Genomic DNA, 22,935 nt, shown 5'->3' on the forward strand with positions numbered 1-22,935 from the left:
GGCGAAACGTACATCAGGGTATCAATCTTATGCACTATGGCTTTTTATTTTATTTATTTTTCTAGACTGTATTTTGCCAATATTATCATTCTAGTTTTCCCGTCTCCGCTTTTAACTAAATGACATGGTGGGTAAAGTTTAGATATATGGCTGTCTAATTATATACTATCTGGGGTGCTCTGTTTATATCGATGCACTGTTTGCATTGTTAATAACCTCTGCATATTTAATCTTTTTGCGTGCAGTTACCTTATAACACTGACGACGACTTTTTCTGGCCGAGTGCCGCATCTGGTTAAGGTTTTTTCTATTTTATATATGTGTTGTTACAATCCAGGTTAACCATACTGTAACGCTGCCTTTTCTAAATACTGAAGCGGATCATATATGGGTGGTGACGCAATCTTTTATATGTTTTTTTTTTGTTTATATTATTGTGATAATAAATTCATAACGATGTATCAATATTCATATTACATTTAGTCCTGTGTGTTATTTGGGGTAATTGTCTTGGAATGGTTTAGTCAAAGCTCAAACTATAATCCAATTGTTCTGGGGCATTACTTGAAGACTGCTGTACACAAGCACCATCCATCTAAGGCTGCATTCACATCTCCGTTAGGGCTCGTTCACACAAACGTTTTTTGCGTTCCGTATACAGGCAGTTTATTGTGTTCCGTATATGGTTCGTAAATGGAACCATTTGTTTCTATGTCTAGGGGTCCGCAAAAAAAAAAAAAAAAAACAGAATGTACTCCATGAGCATTCCATTTCTGTATGTCTGCATTTCCATTCCGCTACATTTTGAGTCTTGCCCTATTATTGCCCGCAAGTCAGGTTCCGTGGCTCCATTCGAGTCAATGGGTACGCAAAAAAAAATAATGGAACACATATGGAAATGCATCCGTATGTCTTCCATATCCGTTCCGTTTTTGCGGAACCATCTATTGAAAATTTTATTCCCAGCCCAATTTTTTCTATGTAATTACTGTATACTGTATATGCCATACAGAAAAATGGAATGGAAAAACAGAACAGAAATGGAGACACAATGGAAACAAAAAAAGGGATCCGTGAAAAACGGTCTGCAAAACACTGAAAGGCCTCATGCACACGACCGTTTTTCAGGTCTGCATCCGAGCCGCAGTTTTTGCAGCTCGGGTGTGGACCCATTCACTTCAATAGGGCCGCAAAAGATGCGGACAGCACATCCTTTGCTCCGTTCCGTGGCCCTGCCAAAAAAATATAGCATGTCCTATTCTTGTCCATTTTGCGGACAAGAATAGGCATTTCTACAATGGGCGCCCGTTCCGTTCTGCAAATTGCGGAAGGCACACGGGAGGCTTCCGTTTTTTGCGGACCATAAAAAACGGAACGGTCATGTGCATGTAGCCAAAAAGCCATACAGTCGTGTGAACGAGTCCTTATAGAGATCTAGTAGGCTGTACCAGCACAGCCTGCCAGATCTCACAGGATCAAGCATTGCTGGATTTTCTACTTCACCCTCAGATCCCCATTGACTGTAATGAGGTCTGGAGGTGATTCAGCTGCTTTACAGTATAAATGTACCTGGTTTCGGACAGACAAAAACCATTGCATGCAACAGCATTTGTGCCAGATCTCCTTAATGGAGATGTGAACGAGGCCTAAATTGAAGGAGTTATAGCAATTTTGTCTGGAAGAACTTGCAACAAACCCAGTGTCTAGATGCGCTAGGGAAATACTCCAACAGACTTGTATCTGTAAGGCCCCTTTCACACAAGAAATCGCACAGTTTTCACTGAACGCATCCGGACCTAATCCGCTCACGCTCGTCTGCAAGGGGCCTAATTGCAGCAAAAGGTGGCTCCACAAAGTGGTGGCACTAAATGTGACTACTTATGTACTTAGTGGTTGATACTTTTTAACGGCTAACTGAAAAGATGATGACAAAACTGCAAGCTTTTACGCTGGGTTCAGACCTGAGCGTTCGGAAACGAGCGCTCTGTATGCGCGATTGTACGGGCGTTTACAATCGTGCATACAGAGATTGGCGTTCACACATTGTCGCGCGTTCCCGAATTTCTATGTGCGGGAACGCGTGACAAACGCCCAAAAAAAAGCTCAAGCACTTGTTTGAGCGTCGGGCGTTTTACAGCGCGATCGTACGCGCTGTAAAACGCCCAGGTGAGAACCATTCCCATAGGGAATCATTGGTTCTTGCCTGTTGTGCGTTTTACAGCGCGTAGGAACGCGCTGTAAAACGCTCAGGTGTGAACCCAGCGTTAAAGCTACTCAGGTCTCTTCCTCACGTTAACATGTCTGAGGACAAGAACTAAGTAGTCTTGAAAGCTTGCAATTTTGTCATCATCTTTTGAGTGAACCTCAGCATGCTGTTCCTCTGCCGGAAGATTTTAGCGCTAATGTGAAACTAGCCTGAAACGGTACAAAGATATTTTTTACTTATGCAGTTTGAGGTTCTCAGTTTTTTATCTTTAATTATTGTGTCATTGTAAAAAATATTTACCATCTTCAAAATGCTATGTGTATTGTGTAAATCAAAATGTGCAAATCCCAAAAATCCATTTTAATTCCAGGTTCTAAAGCAACAAAACTGGAAAAATATCGGGGGGCTATACACTGCAAACAGATATATTAAAATATATGTATATAAATCCACTAACTAGAATTTATTTGGGCTTCCTCACGGACAGTACATAAAGTTCGGATCTATAGCATAATGCAGAGTGAAAAGCTTGGGAAAGTGCAGCCCTGCTGATCCATGTCAACATTCCACCCCCTCAGCCTTTCCCAAGGTCTCAGGCAGAAAACCCTTTTTTGTTCTTATCAGTTCAAACAAGAACAATGAATTCCTCTAACCCACAAGAATGTGACAATGTGCCAGCAAAGCCAACCAGGAAGGTGATGTATGGCCTATATGCTAAAGCTCAAATCACAAATCTGCATAGCTACAACCAAATACTGTAACCAAATATTATATAAATGACTAAACATTCCACAAAATGTTATTTGCTATACAGGTAGAACAGGGTGTTAAAAACAAATCTGTTTTCTCTACAATATAGTTTTGCCCAGGGAACAGAATACTGTGCCTTAAATGTATAGAATATATGACTCTCTATAGTCTATATGCCATTAGAGTTGGCGTGCTGCTGTTTCCATAACTTCCAACACACTGTACTACACTGTACTCAAACTCACTAGGAAATGTCCATATTTTCCCTAAAACAAAGCCTAAATCAAAGTCAGGAAATTGGTGGCCAGCAGTGCCGGGTGCGGCCACAAACAATCATTTCTATAGGCCCGCAAAAATATTTAGAAATGAGAAATGCTTGCCACTCCTTCCATTCATTTCTATGGGGCCGACAGCTATTTTCAGCAGGCTAATAGAAACAAAGCCAGCAAAGTGGTGGCCTCACCTGACACTGCCGGTCACCATTTTGCTGGCTTCGTTTTAAGGATAGGTGCGGGTCCCAGAGTTGGGAACTGCACCTATCAGACAATGGGGCATATCCGAGATATAGAGGCAGCAGTCTTAAAACAGTATCACAGGACTGGATGTAGGGTTGAATTAGGTATTGAAGTCTTGATACTTTTTCGATACTCTGATACCCGGTTCTGTCCAATACTGACTTTGGCTAAAACACCGATGCCTGAATACACACATTAAAATGAATGGGGACGTGTGCTGTCTGTGGATAACACGTACAGCACACGTCCATGAAACACTGACGTGTGAATGAGGCTTATGACTGCTTGAACTACCAGTGGTCATGAAAAGATAGGTCCTAGAGCGCCCTATGAGAATGGAATGGTTATGCGTAAGTGTGGCCACCACTCCATTCACTTCTAACTTGTATGGGACTGTTAATCACAGCATAGCACTCCGGCAGTCCCCTAGAAGTGAATTAAGTTGTTGTTACTTATAAGCACCACAGTTTCATTCTCATAGGGCAGGGATGACTGATTGGGGCATATTTACTATTGTTGATGCTATTGCATTGCTGATATTTTGCGCATTTTTGTTGCACAACGTATCATCTCATTTTAGACAGATTTATTAAATAAATATCAGAAGGAATAATCCCCTGCGACTCACCTGTTTTGGTTTTCCAGCTTGGGAGCATGCTTTAAGATGCAACAAAGGTTCCAAAATATTGGCCCAGAGTGACCAACCTAATAGTTGTGTAAATTTAGCTAAACTGTCTAGCCATGCACCAAATTTATCACAAAGTGAGCCATTATGCTCTTTCTGGTGCATCTACAGCAGGGATGTCAAACTCGTGGCCCTCCAGCTGTTGCAAAACTACAACTCCCATCATGCCTGGGCATACTACAGCTATCAGGGAATGATTGGAGTTGTAGTTTTGCAACATCTGGAGGGCCATGAGTTTGACATCCATGATCTACAGACTGCCTGAACTTTATCTGTACATTTTTTAGACAGGATTCATATATTTGTTCCACTGTTTCAAGTAGGCCATACACATTCAACAGCAGTTCAGCCGACAGCTAGCTCAACTGACTCCCGAACAACTCCCTTATAAACGTGCATATTCGGCTTGACAGAACTGTAGTTTATATTGAAACCATTTAGAAGTGTTATTGCCTTTGTGAACACTTTTATAAAATTTTATAAAATTTTTGGGGGAGTTGAACTGATGAAAAATCAGCAAATCGACCATTTAGATTTTTTTTTTTTATATACTGGTTTCTGTATGGCAGAAATCCATTTATATTTTAATGGCACAGACGATTTGGGATGTGGCAATGACAAGGATATTTTTTTATTATTTTTAATATGGGGGAAAAAGGTGTGTGTGATTTTTATATGCTTTAGGCCTCATGCACACGACAGTTTTTTTTCACGGCCCGCAAAAACGGGGTCCGTGGGTCCGTGATCCGTGACCGTTTTTTCGTCCGTGGGTCTTCCTTGATTTTTGGAGGATCCACGGACATGAAAAAAAAGTCATTTTGGTGTCCGCCTGGCCGTGCGGAGCCAAACGGATCCGTCCTGAATTACAATGCAAGTCAATGGGGACGGATCCGTTTGATGTTGACACAATATGGTGCCATTTCAAACGGATCCGTCCCCATTGACTTTCAATGTAAAGTCTGGAGTTCTGTTATACCATCGGATTGGAGTTTTCTCCAATCCGATGGTATATTTTAACTTGTAGCGTCCCCATCACCATGGGAACGCCTCTATGTTAGAATATACTGTCGGATATGAGCTACATCGTGAAACTCATTTCCGACAGTATATTCTAACACAGAGGCGTTCCCATGGTGATGGAGACGCTTCAGGTTAGAATATACAAAAAAACTGTGTACATGACTGCCCCCTGCTGCCTGGCAGGTGCTGCCAGGCAGCAGGGGGCAGACCCCCCCCCCTGTTGTTAACTCGTTGGTGGCCAGTGTGCGCACCCCCCTCCCTCCCTCTATTGTTTTAATACATTGGGGCCAGTGTGCGCGCGCCCCCCAACCCCCCCTCTATTATTTTAATACATTGGGGCCAGTGTGCGCGCGCCCCCCAACCCCCCCTCTATTATTTTAATACATTGGGGCCAGTGTGCGCGCGCCCCCCCAACCCCCCCCCTCCCTCCCTCTATTGTTTTAATACATTGGGGCCAGTGTGCGCGCGCCCCCCCCAACCCCCCCTCCCTCCCTCTCTCTATTGTTTTAATACATTGGGGCCAGTGTGCGCACCCCCCCAACCCCCCCCCCCCCCTCCCTCCCTCTATTGTAATCATCATCGGTGGCAGCGGAGTAGAAGATTTTCATACTTACCTGCTTCTTGCTGCTGCGATGTCTGCGTCCGGCCGGGAGCTCCTCCTACTGGTAAGTGACAGCAATGCGCCGCACAGACCTGTCACTTACCAGTAGGAGGAGCTCCCGGCCGGACGCAGACATCGCAGCAGCAAGAAGCAGGTAAGTATGAAAATCTTCTACTCCGCTGCCACCGATGATGATTACAATAGAGGGAGGGAGGGGGGGGGGGGGGTTGGGGGGGTGCGCACACTGGCCCCAATGTATTAAAACAATAGAGGGAGGGAGGGGGGGTTGGGGGGGCGCGCGCACACTGGCCCCAATGTATTAAAACAATAGAGGGAGGGAGGGGGGGTTGGGGGGGCGCGCGCACACTGGCCCCAATGTATTAAAACAATAGAGGGAGGGAGGGGGGGTTGGGGGGGCGCGCGCACACTGGCCCCAATGTATTAAAACAATAGAGGGAGGGAGGGGGGGTTGGGGGGGGGCGCGCACACTGGCCCCAATGTATTAAAACAATAGAGGGAGGGAGGGGGGGTTGGGGGGGGGGCGCGCACACTGCCCCAATGTATTAAAACAATAGAGGGAGGGAGGGAGGGGGGTGCGCACACTGGCCACCAACGAGTTAACAACAGGGGAGGGGGGGGGGGGGCCGCACAATGATATTCAAACTGGGGAGGGGGGGGGGGTCTGCCCCCTGCTGCCTGGCAGCCCTGATCTCTTACAGGGGGATATGATGGGGTTAATTGTACTATCATATCCCCCTGTAAGAGATCGGGTGCTGCCAGGCAGCAGGGGGGAGTCTTGTACAAAGTTTGCAGTGTATTCTAACTAGAAGCGTCCCCATCACCATGGGAACGCTTCTGTGTTAGAATATACTGTCGGAAATGAGTTTTCACGAAGTGAAAACTTAGATCAGAAAAAGCTTTTATGCAGACGGATCTTCGGATCCGTCTGTATGAAACTAAAACCTACGGCCACGGATCACGGACACGGATGCCAATCTTGTGTGCATCCGTGTTCTTTCACGGACCCATTGACTTGAATGGGCCCGTGAACCGTTGGCCGTGAAAAAAATAGGACAGGTCATATTTTTTTCACGGCCAGGAAACACGGCTCACGGATGCGGCTGCCAAACGGTGCATTTTCCGATTTTTCCACGGACCCATTGAAAGTCAATGGGTCCGTGAAAAAAAACGGAAAACGGCACAACGGCCACGGATGCACACAACGGTCGTGTGCATGAGGCCTTATATAAAGTCCCCTTAGGGGATTTGAACATGCGATTGTCTGATAGCTTCTTCCATACATTGCATTCAATTACCATTGCAGCCTATCAGAGTTTTAAGTTCCAATGGAGCCCTGTCACAGGCATGACTCCATAGGAACATCTCTGTGGTAGGCATAGATGTCTCTAGCGAGCTTGAGGCTACCACAGTGAACAAACAGCTCCCTCGATATTAGCGAGACTCCATGAGTGAGGCACTCCCAGGTTTACACTGCTCAGATGCTGTGGTCTCAACTGACCACGCATCTGAGGGCTAAATGTCCAAAATGGGCGTAATCTCTGATAACCAGCAGGCACCTGGTTGCTATGGCACCTGCTCAGCTTCTGAGTGGGCACCATCTTTGAAAGTTAGTGCGGAAAGAGGTTTATGAATTTGCTTTACTAGAGGTTTTTTGTTGTTGTTGTGATATGTTTCAAGTACGCAGGCACAGGAATTTTTTAAATTAGAGAAAACGACTTAATAGAGCTTTGTAAATATAATACAACATTCTGCCCAATAACAAACTGAAAGTTATGTATTTAATATTCACTTTCAATGCAATTTTAAAGACTGTACATAGTTTCATTCAGTAAAAAATGTTTAAGTCTGAGAAGCTCTTTTTATACCCAATCATGTTGCCAATTGACCTAATTAGTGTTAATTGGTCTTCCAGCTCTTCGTTATGCTCAAGTTTACTTTTTCCAGCCTCTTATTGCTACTTGTCCCAACTTTTTTGGGATTTGCTGACACCGTGAAAATTTGAATCAACGTATTTTTCCTTTAAAATGATACATTTACTCGGATTAAACGTTTGATCTGCCATCTACGTTCTATTACAAATAAAATATTGACATTTGCCATCTCCACATCATTGCATTCAGTTTTTATTCACAATTTGTTTAGTGTCCCAACTTTTTTGGAATCCGGTTTGTAGATACTATATAAACCAAATACACTTTACAAATATGTAAGCACACACACACACAAAAAAAAAATATGTTAACGAGAATGGGAGCTGAACGACAGTAATCTTAACAGAGTTTTCTGTTTCCAGCTACAACTGCTGTTATTTCCAGCACCATTGACTGCTGAGAGCCGTTGATCGGTAAGGGTGCCACTGACCTGGTATTGGTGAACTATCCTTAGGCCTGTTTCACACGAGCGGATGCCAAGAGTGTCATCTACAGCGTGAAAGAAAACAGCCAAGCCCCGCTCCGGACAGCAGAGGCACAGAGCATTAACATGATTGATAATGCTCTTTGCCTCTGTGATCTTTCTAGTACAAAATCACAGCGAGATAAAGTTGTCACTGTGTTTTGTAGCAAAAAGATCACAGAGAGGCAAAGAGCATTATCAATCATGTTAATGCTCCGTGTCTCTGCTATTCAGAGCTTGGCTTGGCTCTCTTTCACGCTGCAGACGACACGCACGGCATTCGCTCGTGTGAAACAGCCCTTAGGATAGGTTGTTAGTATCTAAAACTTGCACAACCCCTTTTTAAATTATCAGCAATAAAATGTAGCGCTCACAAGTTTAATGTACACATTGAGGGACATTTATGAAGACAAACGTTCCCATATGCCAGTCTTGATCTTTGTGTGCTAGAGTAGGATGCGCCATATTTATTAAGACTCAGATGCCAGGAGCTGGTGCCAGGCTAAGCCCCGCCCCTCCCAATAAGCCCCATCCACTTTTTTCACCACTTTAGAAAAGTGGCTACAAGCTTAAAAAATTGTAAATTATAGTGCACATATGATGTGTGCCATAATTTGCAACTTTGTTTTATGTCACAAAAGTAGCATAAATGCCTCAATAAATGTCTCTCAATATCTTTGGCACTTCTTGTGTATACAATTGTAATCAAAGCTGCTGCTTACTTCTGGCAATGTTAAAGGGGTATTCCCATCACTTACAATGGGAGCATATCGCTAGGATATGCCGCCATTGTCTGATAGGTGCGGGTCCCACCTCTGGGACCCGCACCTACAAGGAGAACGGAGCGGGGAGAGCTGTGGCTGGAGGACCCCGGGTACAAGTTAATGGGAGCGCACCTGCTCCCATTCATTTCTATGGGGCAGACGGAAATAACCGAGCCTGCGCTCAGCTATTTCCGGCGGCCCCATTGAAATTAATGGAGGGTGGCTGCGCATGAGCAGTGCACCCTCAATTTATTTCCCCACTCTGTTCTCGTTGTAGGTTTGGGTCCCAGAGGTGGGACCTGCACTTATCAGACAATGGGGACATATTCTAGCGATATGCCCACATTGTACAGTGGATATAAAAAGTCTACACACCCCTGGTTTCTGTGATGTAAAAAATTGGGACAAGATAAATCATTTGAGAACCTTTTTCCACCTTTAATGTGACCTATAAACTGTACAACTCAATTGAAAAACAAACTGAAATCTTTTAGGTAGAGGGAAGAAAAAATATAAAAATAAAATAATATGGTTGCATAAGTGTGCACACCCTGTTATAACTGGGGATGCAGCTATGTTCAGAATTAATCAATCACATTCAAAATCATGTTAAATAGGAGTCAGCATACACCTGCCATCATTTAAAGTGCCTCTGATTAACCCCTAAAAAACTTCAGCTGCCTTCGTTGGTCTTTCCTGAAATGTTCTTAGTCGCATCCCAAAGCAAAAGCCATGGTCCAGAGAAGTTCCAAAGCATCAGAGGGATCTCATTGTTAAAAGGTATCAGTCAGGAGAAGGGTCCAAAAGATATTCCAAGGCATTAGATATACCATGAAGACAGTCATCATCAAGTGGAGAAAATATGGCACAACAGTGACATTACCAAGAACCGGAGGTCCCTCCAAAATTGATGAAAAGACGAGAAGAAAACTGGTCTGGGAGGCTACCAAGAGGCCTACAGCAACATTAAGGCTGGGTTCACACCTGAGCGTTTTACAGCGCGTTCCTACGCGCTGTAAAACGCTCAACAAGGAGAAACCAATGATTCCCTATGGGAATGGTTCACACTTGGGCGTTTTACAGCGCGTACGATCGCGCTGTAAAACGCCCGACGCTCCAAAAAGTACATGAGCGACTTTTGGGGCGTTTGTGGCCATAGGACACTGTAGTGAATCACACAAACGCGCGTCTACTATTACAAAAACGCGCATAAAAATGCGCGTCAAAAACGCGCGTAAAACGCTCAAGTGTGAACCCAGCCTAAGGGAGCTGCAGGAATATCTGCCAAGTACTGGCTGTGTGGTACATGTGACAACAATCTCCCGTATTCTTCATATGTCTGGGCTATGGGGTAGAGTGGCAAGACGAAAGCCTTTTCTTACGAAGAAACGAAAAAGAAAAACATCCAAGCCAGACTACATTTTGCAAGAAACACATCTGAAGTCTCCCAAAAGCATGTAGGAAAAGGTGTTATGGTCTGATGAAACCAAGGTTGAACTTTTTGGCCATAATTCCAAAAGATAAGCTTGGCGCAAAAACAACACTGCACATCACCAAAAGAACACCATACCCACAGTGAAGCATGGTGGTGGCAGTAACATGCTTTGCAGCTGTTTTTCTTCAGCTGGAACTGGGGCCTTAGTTAAGCTAGAGGGAATTATGAACAGTTCTAAATATCAGTCAATATTGGCACAAAACCTTCAGGCTTCTGCTAGAAAGCTGAACATGAAGAGGAACTTCATCTTTCAGCATCACAACGACCCAAAGGATACATCCAAATCAACAAAGTAATGGCTTCACCAGAAGAAGATTTGTTTTGGAATGGCCCAGCCAGAGCCCAGACCTGAATCAGATTGAAAATCTGTGGGGTGATCTGAAGAGAATTGTGCACAGGAGATGCCCTCACAATCTGACAGATTTGGAGTGTTTTTGCAAAGAAGAGTGGGCAAATCTTGCCAAGTCAAAATGTGCCATTCTGATAGACTCATACCCAAAAAGAGTGTTGTAATAAAATCAAAAGGTGCTTCGACAAAAGTATTAGTTTAAGGGTGTGCACACTTATGCAACCATATTATTTTATTTTTATATTTTTTCTTCCCTCTACCTAAAAGATTTCAGTTTGTTTTTCAATTGAGTGGTACAGTTTATAGGTCACATTAAAAGGTGGAAAAAGTTCAGAAATGATTTATCTTTGTATAATTTTTTATTTTTTTTACAGAAACCTGACATTTTAACAGGGGTGTGTAGACTTTTTATATCCACTGTATATGATGGGAAAACCCCTTTAATGCTGAAGTGTTGTGTTTATTCAACTTAAAGGGGTTGTTTCATCTTGCTGTTTCCACGGAAAGATGGCAATAAGTGCCGGACCCAGGTGGCAAGGTTTATGGAAACAGTCAAGTTGGCTATATCTCCCACTGTATTGAACAGGAGCTACAAAAGCAGTGTGGCAGAAGAAGATAAGCTGCTTCCATAACTCCCAGAGGTACAGAAGCAGTATAGCTCCCATTTACGATAGTGGGACTTACAGAAACAGCGGAGCACCAATCCGCTCAGGTTCTCTGTAAACTCGGCCACCTGGTACCAGGGATTAGTCCCATGTCACCATGGAAAGCGCGAGTTAGGACAGTCCCTTTAAAGTTAGATTTTTTATTTTTTTTCTACTTTGTTTTTTTGCATTAGACAAAAAATGCTTTAATATAAACCTACAAATTGGGTTGTTCCAGGATTTACCGGTAAACTGGATAGGTGATAAGTGTCTAATTTGTGGGGATTAAACCGCTGGGACTTCCACTCATAACTGAAATAACGCAAGTGATAGATCTCTGAAATGATGGACACCAATGGCACCCAATGGACTTCACTGGTAACGGTCGGGTTTTTTTGCATGGTGTACAGCATTTTTTATAGAATCTGCAGTTGAGGCTTCTAACATTGCCTCCAAAGTAAATGTGAACACAACCTATTAATTTACTAAGCATGTCCGTTTTTGAAACAAATATTTTGAAATGATGGCATTTTTGTCCACTTTGTGCACCAGTCTGGCATTCATAGCCAGAATGTAGCTGACAAAATGCTTCATGCTGCGTTTTTGGCCCATATCAGTGAAACAACCGACGCTACAAAAGGATGTTCTGACATTCTGGTGTTACTTGAACCAAAATTTAGCATTTTTATACCTCTCACTCAAGTTTTGAAAAGTTGGTGTGGTTCGTTATGTCAATTACCGTAGTTTGAAGCCAGATTTATCACTGAGATTTTTCACTGAGAAGTCACAAAAAAACTTTGCATATTCAAATAAGTAGGGGGTGGAGTAAAAAAAAACTGAAGTAGCATTTCTAGACAAAAGTGTTAGATTTAACTATGTACACCAACAAAGAATCAAGCAAAAACTGGATTGACTTTCCGAACTTTTATTAACTCTTTCTGGGAGAGAAATGGGAAAAACAGCAATACTGCCACTGCGTTTTTACGTTCTACATGTTCCGGCATTTATTTTTCTGTATAAATAACATAATATCTTTATTCTCTGGGTCAGTACGATTACAGCGATACCAAATACATATAGGTTTTTTTACGTTTTACTACTTTTTTGCATTAAACCCCCCTTTTTTTTTAAAGAAAAAAATGTTTTTGCATTGCCGCTTCCCAAGACCCGTAACTTTTTTATTTTTTTTTCTATGGAGTTGTGTGAGGGCTTGATTTTTGCGGGACAACTTGTATTTTTCATTGGTATCATTTTGGAGTAAATGGCGCTTTTTGATCGCTTGTTATTACGTTTTTCCGGTGGCAACTAAAAATAAATTAGCAATTCTGTCAGCTTTTACACACACACATCGCCACCCTGCGATCGCATTTGCGGGGTGCCGATGGGAGACAGAGGGAGTCCGCTCCCTCTGTCAGCACTTCACATGCAGTAGGCGCCATTGCCCGCGGCATGTTAAATGTTGAACAGCCCGGATAGGCACTCCTGCCAGTCTGGGCTGTTAGAGCAGGCCCGGGGCTCTCAGCTTAGACTGGGCCGCCATAAAAAAGCCGCGGCCCAGCCTAAGGCCCCTTAGTTACCGCCATAAAAATGGCGTATGGGTGGTCAATAAGGGGTTAAAAAATTACCCTCATAATAAATTATCTCATTAGCATTTTGTCCCAGTTGTAGCAGAATAAGGGCTCATGCACACAAACGTATTTTGTTTCCATGTCCATTCTGGGATTTTTTGCGGACTGTATACAGAACCATTCATTTCAATGGGTTCGCAAAAAAAACTGAAGCTACTTAGTGTGCATTCCCTTTCCGTATTTCCTTTCCGCAAAAATATATAACATGTACGTAATGCGGCCAGCTGTTCCGTTTCACAAAATACGGAATGCACAAGGATGTCATACATATTTATTGCGAATACGGTCATTTGCATGAGCCCTAAAACAGATGACATTTTACAACCAGCTGTACATATTGAATAGCTGTTAGAGAGTTCTCCTAATGTCTCCATAATGATTGACGTTTGGCAATACAGAGTAAATTAATAAATTCTTACCCATTTTCTTGGACGCCCCCGTGGACGCTTCTCACCGCTGCCCTCTTCTTTCTTTAAGCATTAAAAAAAAACTACATTAATATGTGTGTGTGTATATATATATATATATATATATATAGTTACATTAGATTAAGCAATATTTAAAACAAAATGGTACATGGAAAAACACCATCAATGTTGATCCTTCTCTATTAAACGAGTTGTGCCCCCACTAAATTCTATTTTAATATAATTTTGCATTAAAAACTAGTTACATTTATAATTTACATTATGTGACAAAAATGCTCCAATTGTTAATTATTTTCTCTACTCCAGTACAATGGTGCCCCCTGATATTTAACCTGCATAATAATGTGCATGTCCAGGTACTGAGACAGTCACATGTTTTAACTGCCACAAGCCACATCTACCGTTAGAAGCTATTAAAGGGAGAGAGCTACAGTAGAAAGTACACGCTCCCTGGCCTGCAGCAGAAGGGACATGCCACCTGAGCTGCCAGCCTGAAGAGCAATAGAAGAACTGAATGGGGAAAGCCCTGCACCCATGTAAGGTACAGGGCTGGTTCTAGCTAGAAAGAGTCATGTACTATATGATGTATTTTATTTTTTTACATTAATCATTGCTTAATCCCTTTAAGTGCTAAAACCCTGATTTTCCTGTACATTTTGAACAACAGGACTGCTGTAAAACAAATGTTTTTTATGTATATGTAAAATATATATACTTACAATACAGTAGTTATTAAAGGCTGAATAAATTGATTATAATTTTCAGTGCAACTTTGGGTAGTAAAATAAGTCACAAGCAAACCTTGTATGAATATACAGTAATTGTTATTAATTATTAAGCACCTCTACTTCATTGCCATTGAACCATTTCGTCCTTTTCATACCCGTAGTACTCAAGTGTATGAAGTAACTTGTCTTGTACGATACTCAGATATAGCCCAGCAATGAGACCACCACGGATCTTGGTCAAGTATCCAACACCTTTGGCTATCAAACAACCCCATATCAACAGGCTTCCTTCACAGAACTTGACAGTTCCTTCAATTTCCCGATCTGTTAGCCCCCTTTTCCACTGTTTGTTGTTCCAGACCAATTTGCACCAATCAGAGCCCAATCTATTGACTTTCGTCTCATTGCTCCAAATCACCCGTTTCCAATCTTCTACTGTCCAGGAGCACAACAGTAACAATCAGAATCTGCATAACTAATCAGATGCTAAATAGTTGCAAGTGCAATTTATGTATGAGATAGCACCCAATCAGATTCCACCTTTCATTTTTCCTTTGGAAAATGAAAGTTGAATCTGATTGAATGCTATGGGACACTAAGCCAGTTCCACTTTACACCAGTTTGATAAATGACTCCAATAGAGAAACATATTCCGGTGCTGTGTGGGAACAGGTTAGAAATGATGATCAGAATTCCTAACAAAGTCACATGCTGTACCTGTGATATGCGTGGAATACAGTCCACAGCATTTTGAGCATATTCCACTTGCTTTTCCATCTCCATTATACATTTTCTGCTGCTTTATCTCAACACACCAGCAGCTTGGTCAGTATGGATGTCAAATTATGCTAAATTCTTTTTTATTCCTTGGCCGGTTTATATTGTTTTATTTGACATCACATTGTTGCTAGCATGTTGTGGTTTTGTTTTATTCATTCTTAGGGGTCATTCACTGAACCATATGGGCCATGTGAACTCGATGCTGCGGTGTGGACCCGTTGACTTGAATGGGTCCGCGATCCACAAAAGATAGAAAGTACTATCTTTTGTGGAGCAGAGGAACGGATTAGGTACATGCCTCCGCACCGCAAAAGACAGAACATGTCCTATCATTTACTGTATTTTGCGGATCGCAGACCCATTGACTTGAAGTCAATGGGACCACAGTGCAGGGCGCACCGCGCCACTGGACAGAGTTCACACAGCTGGTGCCCATACAGTTTTCACCATTTATGTGGGTTAATATGATTTTTGTATCCACCTTGGTAGATTTTATTAGGTATATTGTGCTTTTGGAAAGCCTTTAGACCAGGCATCCTCAAACTGCGGCCCTTCAGCTTTTGCAAAACGACAACTCCCAACATGCCCGAACAGCCTACAGGTATCAGCCTACAGAAGAGCATTGTGAGAGTTGTAGTTTTACAACAGCTGGAGGGCCACAGTTTGAGGATGCATTTTTTTGACCCTTTCACCTTTTTCACATTTTGTTATGTTTAAGTCTTGTACTAAAATAAAACAAAACGTTCTAATTTTCCCCATCATTTTGCACTCAATACCCCATAATGAAAACAGAATGTTCAAAATATTTGATCATTTTACTCAGGACTTAGTTGAAGCACCTTTGGCAGCGACTGCAGCCTCCAGTCTTCTCGGGTATGATGCCACAAGGTTTGCACATCTGAATTTGGGGATTTTCTTCCATTCTTCTCTGCAGATCCTCTAAAGCTCTTTCAGGTTGGATGGGAACCTTTGGTAGACAGCAGTTTCCGGGTCTCTCTACATATGTTCAATTGGAGATTGGGCCTCTCAGGGACACTCAAGCCAAGCAAATCTTCAGCCCAGTCTAAGGTACAGACATACTGCATCAGGTTTTCATTAAAATATCTCTTCGCTCCAATGAGCTTTCACTCAACTTTGAACATTCTCCCTGTCCCAGCCACTGAAAAACACAATTACAGCATGATGCTGCTATCACCATGCTTCACAGTAGAGATGGTATTGGGCAGTGCCTGGTTTCCTCCAAACATGACACTTAGAATTGAGGCCAAAACATTCAATCTTGGTTTTGTCAGACCATAGAAATTTGTTTCTCTCTGTCCTTTAGTTGCTTTTTTTTTTTTTTTTTGCAATCTTTTATGTGTATTTTACTTAGGAGAGGCTTCTTTCTCAATTCTCTACTATAAAGCCAACATTGGTGGAATGCTGCAGAGATGGTTGACGTTCTGCAAGTTTCTTCCATCTGCACAGAAGATCTTTGGATCTCAGCAATAGGCACCATTGGATTTTTGGTCACCTCTCTTACCAAGGCCCATTTCTCTTGATTACTCTAGGAAGAGTCTTGGCTATTAGAGAGCCTCTGGCACAAGGATCAACCATATTAATCCAGACCTACTGAATGGTAGGACTCATCGTGCTGATTAAATCAATACCTTTCTTTTGTCTTTATGATAAACAGCTGCTGAGATATCTGCATTTTTATTCAGAAGCAAATGAGAGGTCTGAGCACCAGGATGCAGGGCTGAATCGTTTGGGCACTGCTTTGTAACACCCCCTGTGCTCTGCACACTCCGCTCTCCCCTTGATTAACAGTCTAGACAGCAAGCTGAGGGCAGAGCCCTGTCCAAGAGTTGTGTGCTAGCAATAACATATCACTATGTACTGTAGCTTCACCACACTGAGATCTGTTTAGAAAGCTAATATTCATTACAGCTTTATTCACAAGCACAACATATGATTACACATACAGCAGTAATGTCTCTTAGCTTACAGACAGATATTATTTGCAGCAGTGTTTCTTTCTTTTCACTGGTTTTCAACAGGTTTGTCTTTCAGATCACATTTTTGTCCTACATTTAACATATACAAAAAATACATGCTGCCTGAGACAGATGCCATACAGCTGCATCCATCACCATTATAAAAGCATATACATATTTTGCTGGACTCTGCAGGAAGTGTAGTGCACTATGCTTTACCACACTGCAAAGTCCAGAGAGAAAAAAAAGTATATGTTAACATATCAATTTTTTTTTTACAATGGTACTCTATGGTGACATATGCATCTGTTTTACGTATACTTTTTTGTATAAGTCAAACTGAAGATAAAAACGTGATCTGAACCTAGAGTTGATCAGAATCTAAAATAAATTTGGTAAAGAAAGCTTTTTGTCCCTCTCAAGTATACATCAACTTTATGGCTGGGTTTCCACAATCAGGTTTCTAATGCAGTTTTTTTTTTAATGCCTAAACCAGGAGTGGATCATAAAGGGAGAGTAAGTATAAGGGTCCATTCACACGTCCGTTGTTTGTTTCCTGATCTGTTACGTTTTTTGCTGAACAGATCTGGACCAGATCTGGACCCATTCATTTTCAATGGGTCCTGAAAAAAAACGGACAGCACAATGTCAGATTTTTTTTCAGGACCCATTGAAAATAAATGGGTCCAGATCTGGTCCAGATCTGTTCAGCAAAAAACGGGAGAGATCAGGAAAGAAACAACGGAAGTGTGAATGGACCCTTAAGGAAGGACCCGACTTTACTTCTTTTATCAACTTACTCCTGGTTTTGCTTCAGGAAACCTGAATGTGTAAATGCAGCCTAAGGGATCATGCACACAAACGTATTTTCTTTAGTTTCCATTCAGTTTTCTTTGCGGACCATATATGGAACTGTTCATTTCAATGGGTCAGCAATGAAACGGAAGTTAATCTGTGTGCATTCTGTTTCCGTATGTCTGTTCTGCAAAAAAATAGAACATGTCCTATTATCGTCCGCATTATTGTCAAAGATAGGACTGTTCTATTTGGGGCCAGCTGTTCTGTTCCACAAAATAAGCAATGCACACAGACGTCATCCGTATTTTTTGCAGATCTGTTTTCGTGGACCGCAAAATACATACAGTCGTGTGCATAAGCCCTAAGGGTATCATCAGATGTTGTGTATCACATTTGTTGTTTCCGCACAGATTTCTGTGTGGAATAACTGCAGCGTAATACAATACCTGCAAAGTGAATGAGATTTGACAAATCTTATGTATACTTTGCAGTATTTTTCCATGCGGACATTGACCTGCTGTTTAGATGAAATCCACAGCATGTCAGTTTCTTCAGATTTTTTGTGCAGATTTTACCTTTCGCAATGTAAAGGGTGAGATCAGGACAAAACCACATCAAAATCTGAATCAAAATTTGGTGCAGAAATGCAGACAAATACACAAAAATCTTAGTTTTTGGTTAAAAACAGATTATTACAGATTGGTCGATGTTTTTTTTTTTTTCCCATGAGATTTGGGTAGACAGATAAAACTTTACATTTTTTTAAGAGTTGTACTTTTGAAAGTCCCAAACTGTAACAAGTAAAAGACGCTGCCATTTGTAAAATCTGTCCAATATGGATTTCAAATCATACATGCATGCAGCAGTATTTTTATTTAGTATTTATGCTGGAAACTCGATGGACCCTATTATAGTGATGGCGGCAATGTCTGGCTATACCAGTTACGGCAATTCCAATATTGTGCTCCTCTGTAGGAACAGAATAATGGAATGCCTGCTGCAAAGGTAACAAGTGATTGTCAGGAAGCAAGCGTTCCTTCCTGACAATTGCTTGCTTGTCGGTGAAGGTGACCGTTGCATTTACATGCAGATTGCTAATGCCATCGCATGTCGTCATACAGTGCTGTTTAGACACCACGATCTGCTGCCAGCAAACAATGATTTAGGTGACCTCATGATCAATTCTATTACATGGGTATTAGGTGGCACCTACCAAACGCTTGAAAGCGATAATCTGAATATGATATCTGAATATCAAGCAATGTAAAGAGGACTTAAAGGGGTTGCGTCACTTCAGCAAATAGCTTGTAGAGAAAGTTAATACAAGACACTTACTAATGTATTGAGATTATCCATATTGCCTTCTTTGCTGGCTGGATTAGTTTTTCCATTACATTATACACTGCTCATTTCCATGGTTACGACCAGCCTGCAAACCAGCAGCGGTGGCAGTGTTTGCACAATATAGGAAAAAGCACCAGCCTCTGTGTGCTCACACGATCCCGGCCACCAGTGAAGTTGGCGCTTTTTCCTATGGTTTGCAAGCACAACAACCACCGATGGATTACAGGGTCATAACCATGAAAGCGAGCAGCAAAGGAAGCAATATGAATAATAACAATACATTGCTGAAGTGACACAATTCTTTAAAGTTTTACTGATTCTGTATGTTTTATATTAATAAATGATTTGCCTACCTAGAGGAAATAAAACTTTAGCCATTTCTACTTATGTCAACTGACTGATCGACACTTGGTGTACTGTTGATATCAGTAAAAAATACTAAGGGGCAAAATTGACTAAGGCCTCCTGCACACAAACAAGTGCGCCACGTGGTCATGCTGCGGCCCACAAATTGAGGGCCGCAATGCACGAACACCGTCCGTGGGGCAGCCGCAGTCTAAAGTCCACTGGAGCAAAACAGGCTGAATTTATTAAGAGGCTCACACCTCTTCTCTCTGGTCGTGTGCAGAGAATCAAATTGTGCCAGTTACAACCTGGTGTAGATTTGATTTATAATTTACACCATTTAGTGACATCAATTGTAATAAATCGATTTTTCCGCGCAAGTGCAAAGCGTTTTAATGCGTTTTGCATGCGAATGAGAAAAATCGCCATGTTTGGTACCCAGACCCGAACCCAGACTTCTTCACAGAAGTTCGGGTTTGGGCTCAGTGTTGTGTAGATTTTATTATTTTCCCTTATAACATGGTTATAAGGGAAAATAATAGCATTGTTAATACAGAATGCTTAGTAAAATGTCCATTGAGGGGTTAAAAATAATAAACAAATTTAACTCACCCCATCCACTTGATCGCGTAGCGGATCTCCTCTTCTTTCTACTTTCTTCAGGACCTGGCTAAAGGACCTTTGATGATGTCACTGCGATTATCATATGGTCCATCACTATGGTGATGGACCATGTGATGAGCACAGTGAGGTCACCAAAAGGTCCTTTTCCTCCCAGGTCCTCAAAGAAGAAGAATGAAGACGAGCCGGGCTTCGCGAACAAGTGGATGAGGTGAGTTAAATTTTATTTATTTTTTTAACCCCTCCATCCCTAATTTACTTAGCATCCTGTATTAAGAATGCTATTATTTTCCCTTCTAACCATGTTATAAGGAAAAATAATAAAGATCGGGTACCCATCCCGATCGTCTCCTAGCAACCATGCGTGAAAAATCGCACCTCATCCGCACTTGCTTGCGGATGCTTGCGATTTTCACGCAGCCCCATTCACTTCTATGGGGCCTGCTTTGCGTGAAAAACGCACAATATAGAGCTTGCTGCGATTTTCATGCAATGCACAAGTGATGCATGAAGATCACTGCTCATGTGCACAGCCCCATTGGAGTTAATGGGTCCGGACATGTGGACACTGAATGCACACAGAGTAATTTCAGTTTTTTTGTGGCTTCATTAAAGTGAATGGTTCCGCATACAGGCCTAAAAAAAAAATGGAACGGACATTGACAAAAATACATTCGTGTGAACGAGCTCTTATAAAAAATTTTTTTTAAAAATCACCTGTTATAAGCAGACTTGTTCCTGAGAAAGTCTCCAAGCAAAATCCATTCACACTCTGATGATTCAGAATAATCACAACTTTTAATGTCAGGGGCAACTCATTTCCATCCTAGTATTCGTGAAAAAAGTATCTAAATATACACATTTATGGCATATCGACAGGATACGCTCCTTAGATATCTACACAGTGGAAAAGAACAATCTAATAGTTATGGAGCATGGTTAACTCCTTCCTGACATCCACCGTATATGTACAACAAATGTTAGATATTTAAAAATGCCACCCACTATGGAGCAAAGCGAGCTCCATAGGTAGCGGGTGCCTGCTGTTTCATACTGCAGATCGCGGACATTTAACCCCTTAGATGCCTTGGTCAAATGTGACCACTGAGAAGCTGGAAACCCAGAAGCGTGCTTCACAGGCAGGACCACTTCCCCCGAGCAGTGATCAGGAAAAGCATTCTATACACGTAATGAGTCTGAGCCTGTACTAGACTTCCAGGCTCATTACTTGTATATTACAATTCTGGCCAGCAGGTGACCGTACTGAATTGTAATATAGCAATTTCTGTATAGGATAGTGGAGCAAATTCCATTATTCTATACAAATTGCAATCTGATAAAAATTCTAATATAACAATTAAAATCACCCCCCTATCCCCAAGATCAAAATAAAATAAACAATAAAAAAAAAACCATCAAGGGCATTGCTGCTGCAAAGAAACACTCATACTATTAAAATAAAATTATTATTCCATATGGGAAATGGCAAAAATAAAAAATACAAATCAAAAAAAATTACCGATTTGCAGTTTTTTCATAAAAAATTTTAATAAAAATTGATCAAAAAGTCATACACACCCCAAAATGATATTAGCAAAAACTACAGATCTTCTTGCAAAAACACATCTCTGTAGACATAACTAAAAGTTATGGCGGCCAGAATAGCAATGACAAGAAAAAAAAAAACATTTTTCCAAAAGTTTTTTTTTCCAGAATTAAAAGTGCGGTATCGTCATAATTGTACAGACCTAGAGAATGAAGAACACAAGGGAGTTTTACTGCATAGTGAACGCCGTAAAAATAACTGTGGCGGATTTGCAGTTTTTTCCAATGCCACCCCATTTGGAATTATTTTCCAGCTTCCCTCTACATTGTATGCCATATAAAATGGTGGCATTAGAAATTACAACTTGGCCCGCAAAAACCAAGCCCTCATACGGCTATGTGAATGGAAAATTTTAAAAGTTATGGCTCTGGATAGGCGGGTAGCGAAACACGAAAACGCAAAAATGGAAAATCGCCACCTCAGGAAGGGGATAAATGGGGTTATTAATCAAACTGGTGTAAAGTAGAACTGGCTTAGTTGCCCATAGTAACCAATTAGATTCCACCTTTCATTTTGCAAAGGAGCTGTGAAAAATTAAAGGTGGAATCTGATTGGTTGCTATGGGCAACTAAGCCAGTTCTACTTTACACCAGTTTGATAAATGACCCCAAAAGAGTCTACGGTTATGGCAGCTCATTTCACATGTAAATGCTCAACTGTTGGATCAGAAAATTATTTTACTTGATTTTTAACACACAATGGTTTTCTTAAAGGGGTTATTCTGGAAAACATAATGATGACTTATTCTCAGGCTTATCTTCATCATTATCACATCAGCAGGGGTCCAAGTTCCAGCATCCCCACCTATGAGCTGTTTCAGGGAGCAGCTGTGCTCACTGATGCTCTGGTGAGTGATGTATGGTCCCGGCAGCTTTCCAAGGCCAGCATTATACATCGTATAGCAGCTATGCTTGGTATTGCAGCTCAGCCCTATTGACTTGAATGGGGCTGAGCTGCAACCAGGCCATGTACAGTGATGTCACTGACCTAGGAAGAGGCTGCAGCGCTCAAGGCCTCTAACAGATGACTGGTGGGGGTCCCAGGTGTTGCACCCACACAGATCTGAAACTGATGAAATATCCTAAGGATAAGTCATAAATATCTTTTCCTGGATAACCCCTTTAAAGGACAAAGTCACCAAGGAAGCACCTTACTTGGCTGTAATGACTGATACCCTACTCCTACAATTTCACATTGCACATTCCAGTCACAAATATGTAACCACCAATTACAGCAA

The 22,935-nt window shown here is 41.7% G+C and overlaps 1 protein-coding gene across 1 annotated transcript in view; it reads right to left on the minus strand.

Moving 5' to 3' along the window:
- Nucleotides 1-22,935, minus strand: part of LOC122924212 (high mobility group protein HMGI-C-like) — a 184,610-nt gene that overhangs the window by 123,581 nt on the left and 38,094 nt on the right. Inside the window, exon 3 of the mRNA XM_044275131.1 lies at nt 13,492-13,542. Within this exon, the coding sequence (XP_044131066.1) occupies nt 13,492-13,542 (51 nt within the window). The remainder of the gene's footprint in view (nt 1-13,491; nt 13,543-22,935) is intronic.

Source organism: Bufo gargarizans, unplaced genomic scaffold (genome assembly GCF_014858855.1).
Source record: "Bufo gargarizans isolate SCDJY-AF-19 unplaced genomic scaffold, ASM1485885v1 original_scaffold_896_pilon, whole genome shotgun sequence".
NCBI classification, from domain to species: domain Eukaryota; kingdom Metazoa; phylum Chordata; class Amphibia; order Anura; family Bufonidae; genus Bufo; species Bufo gargarizans.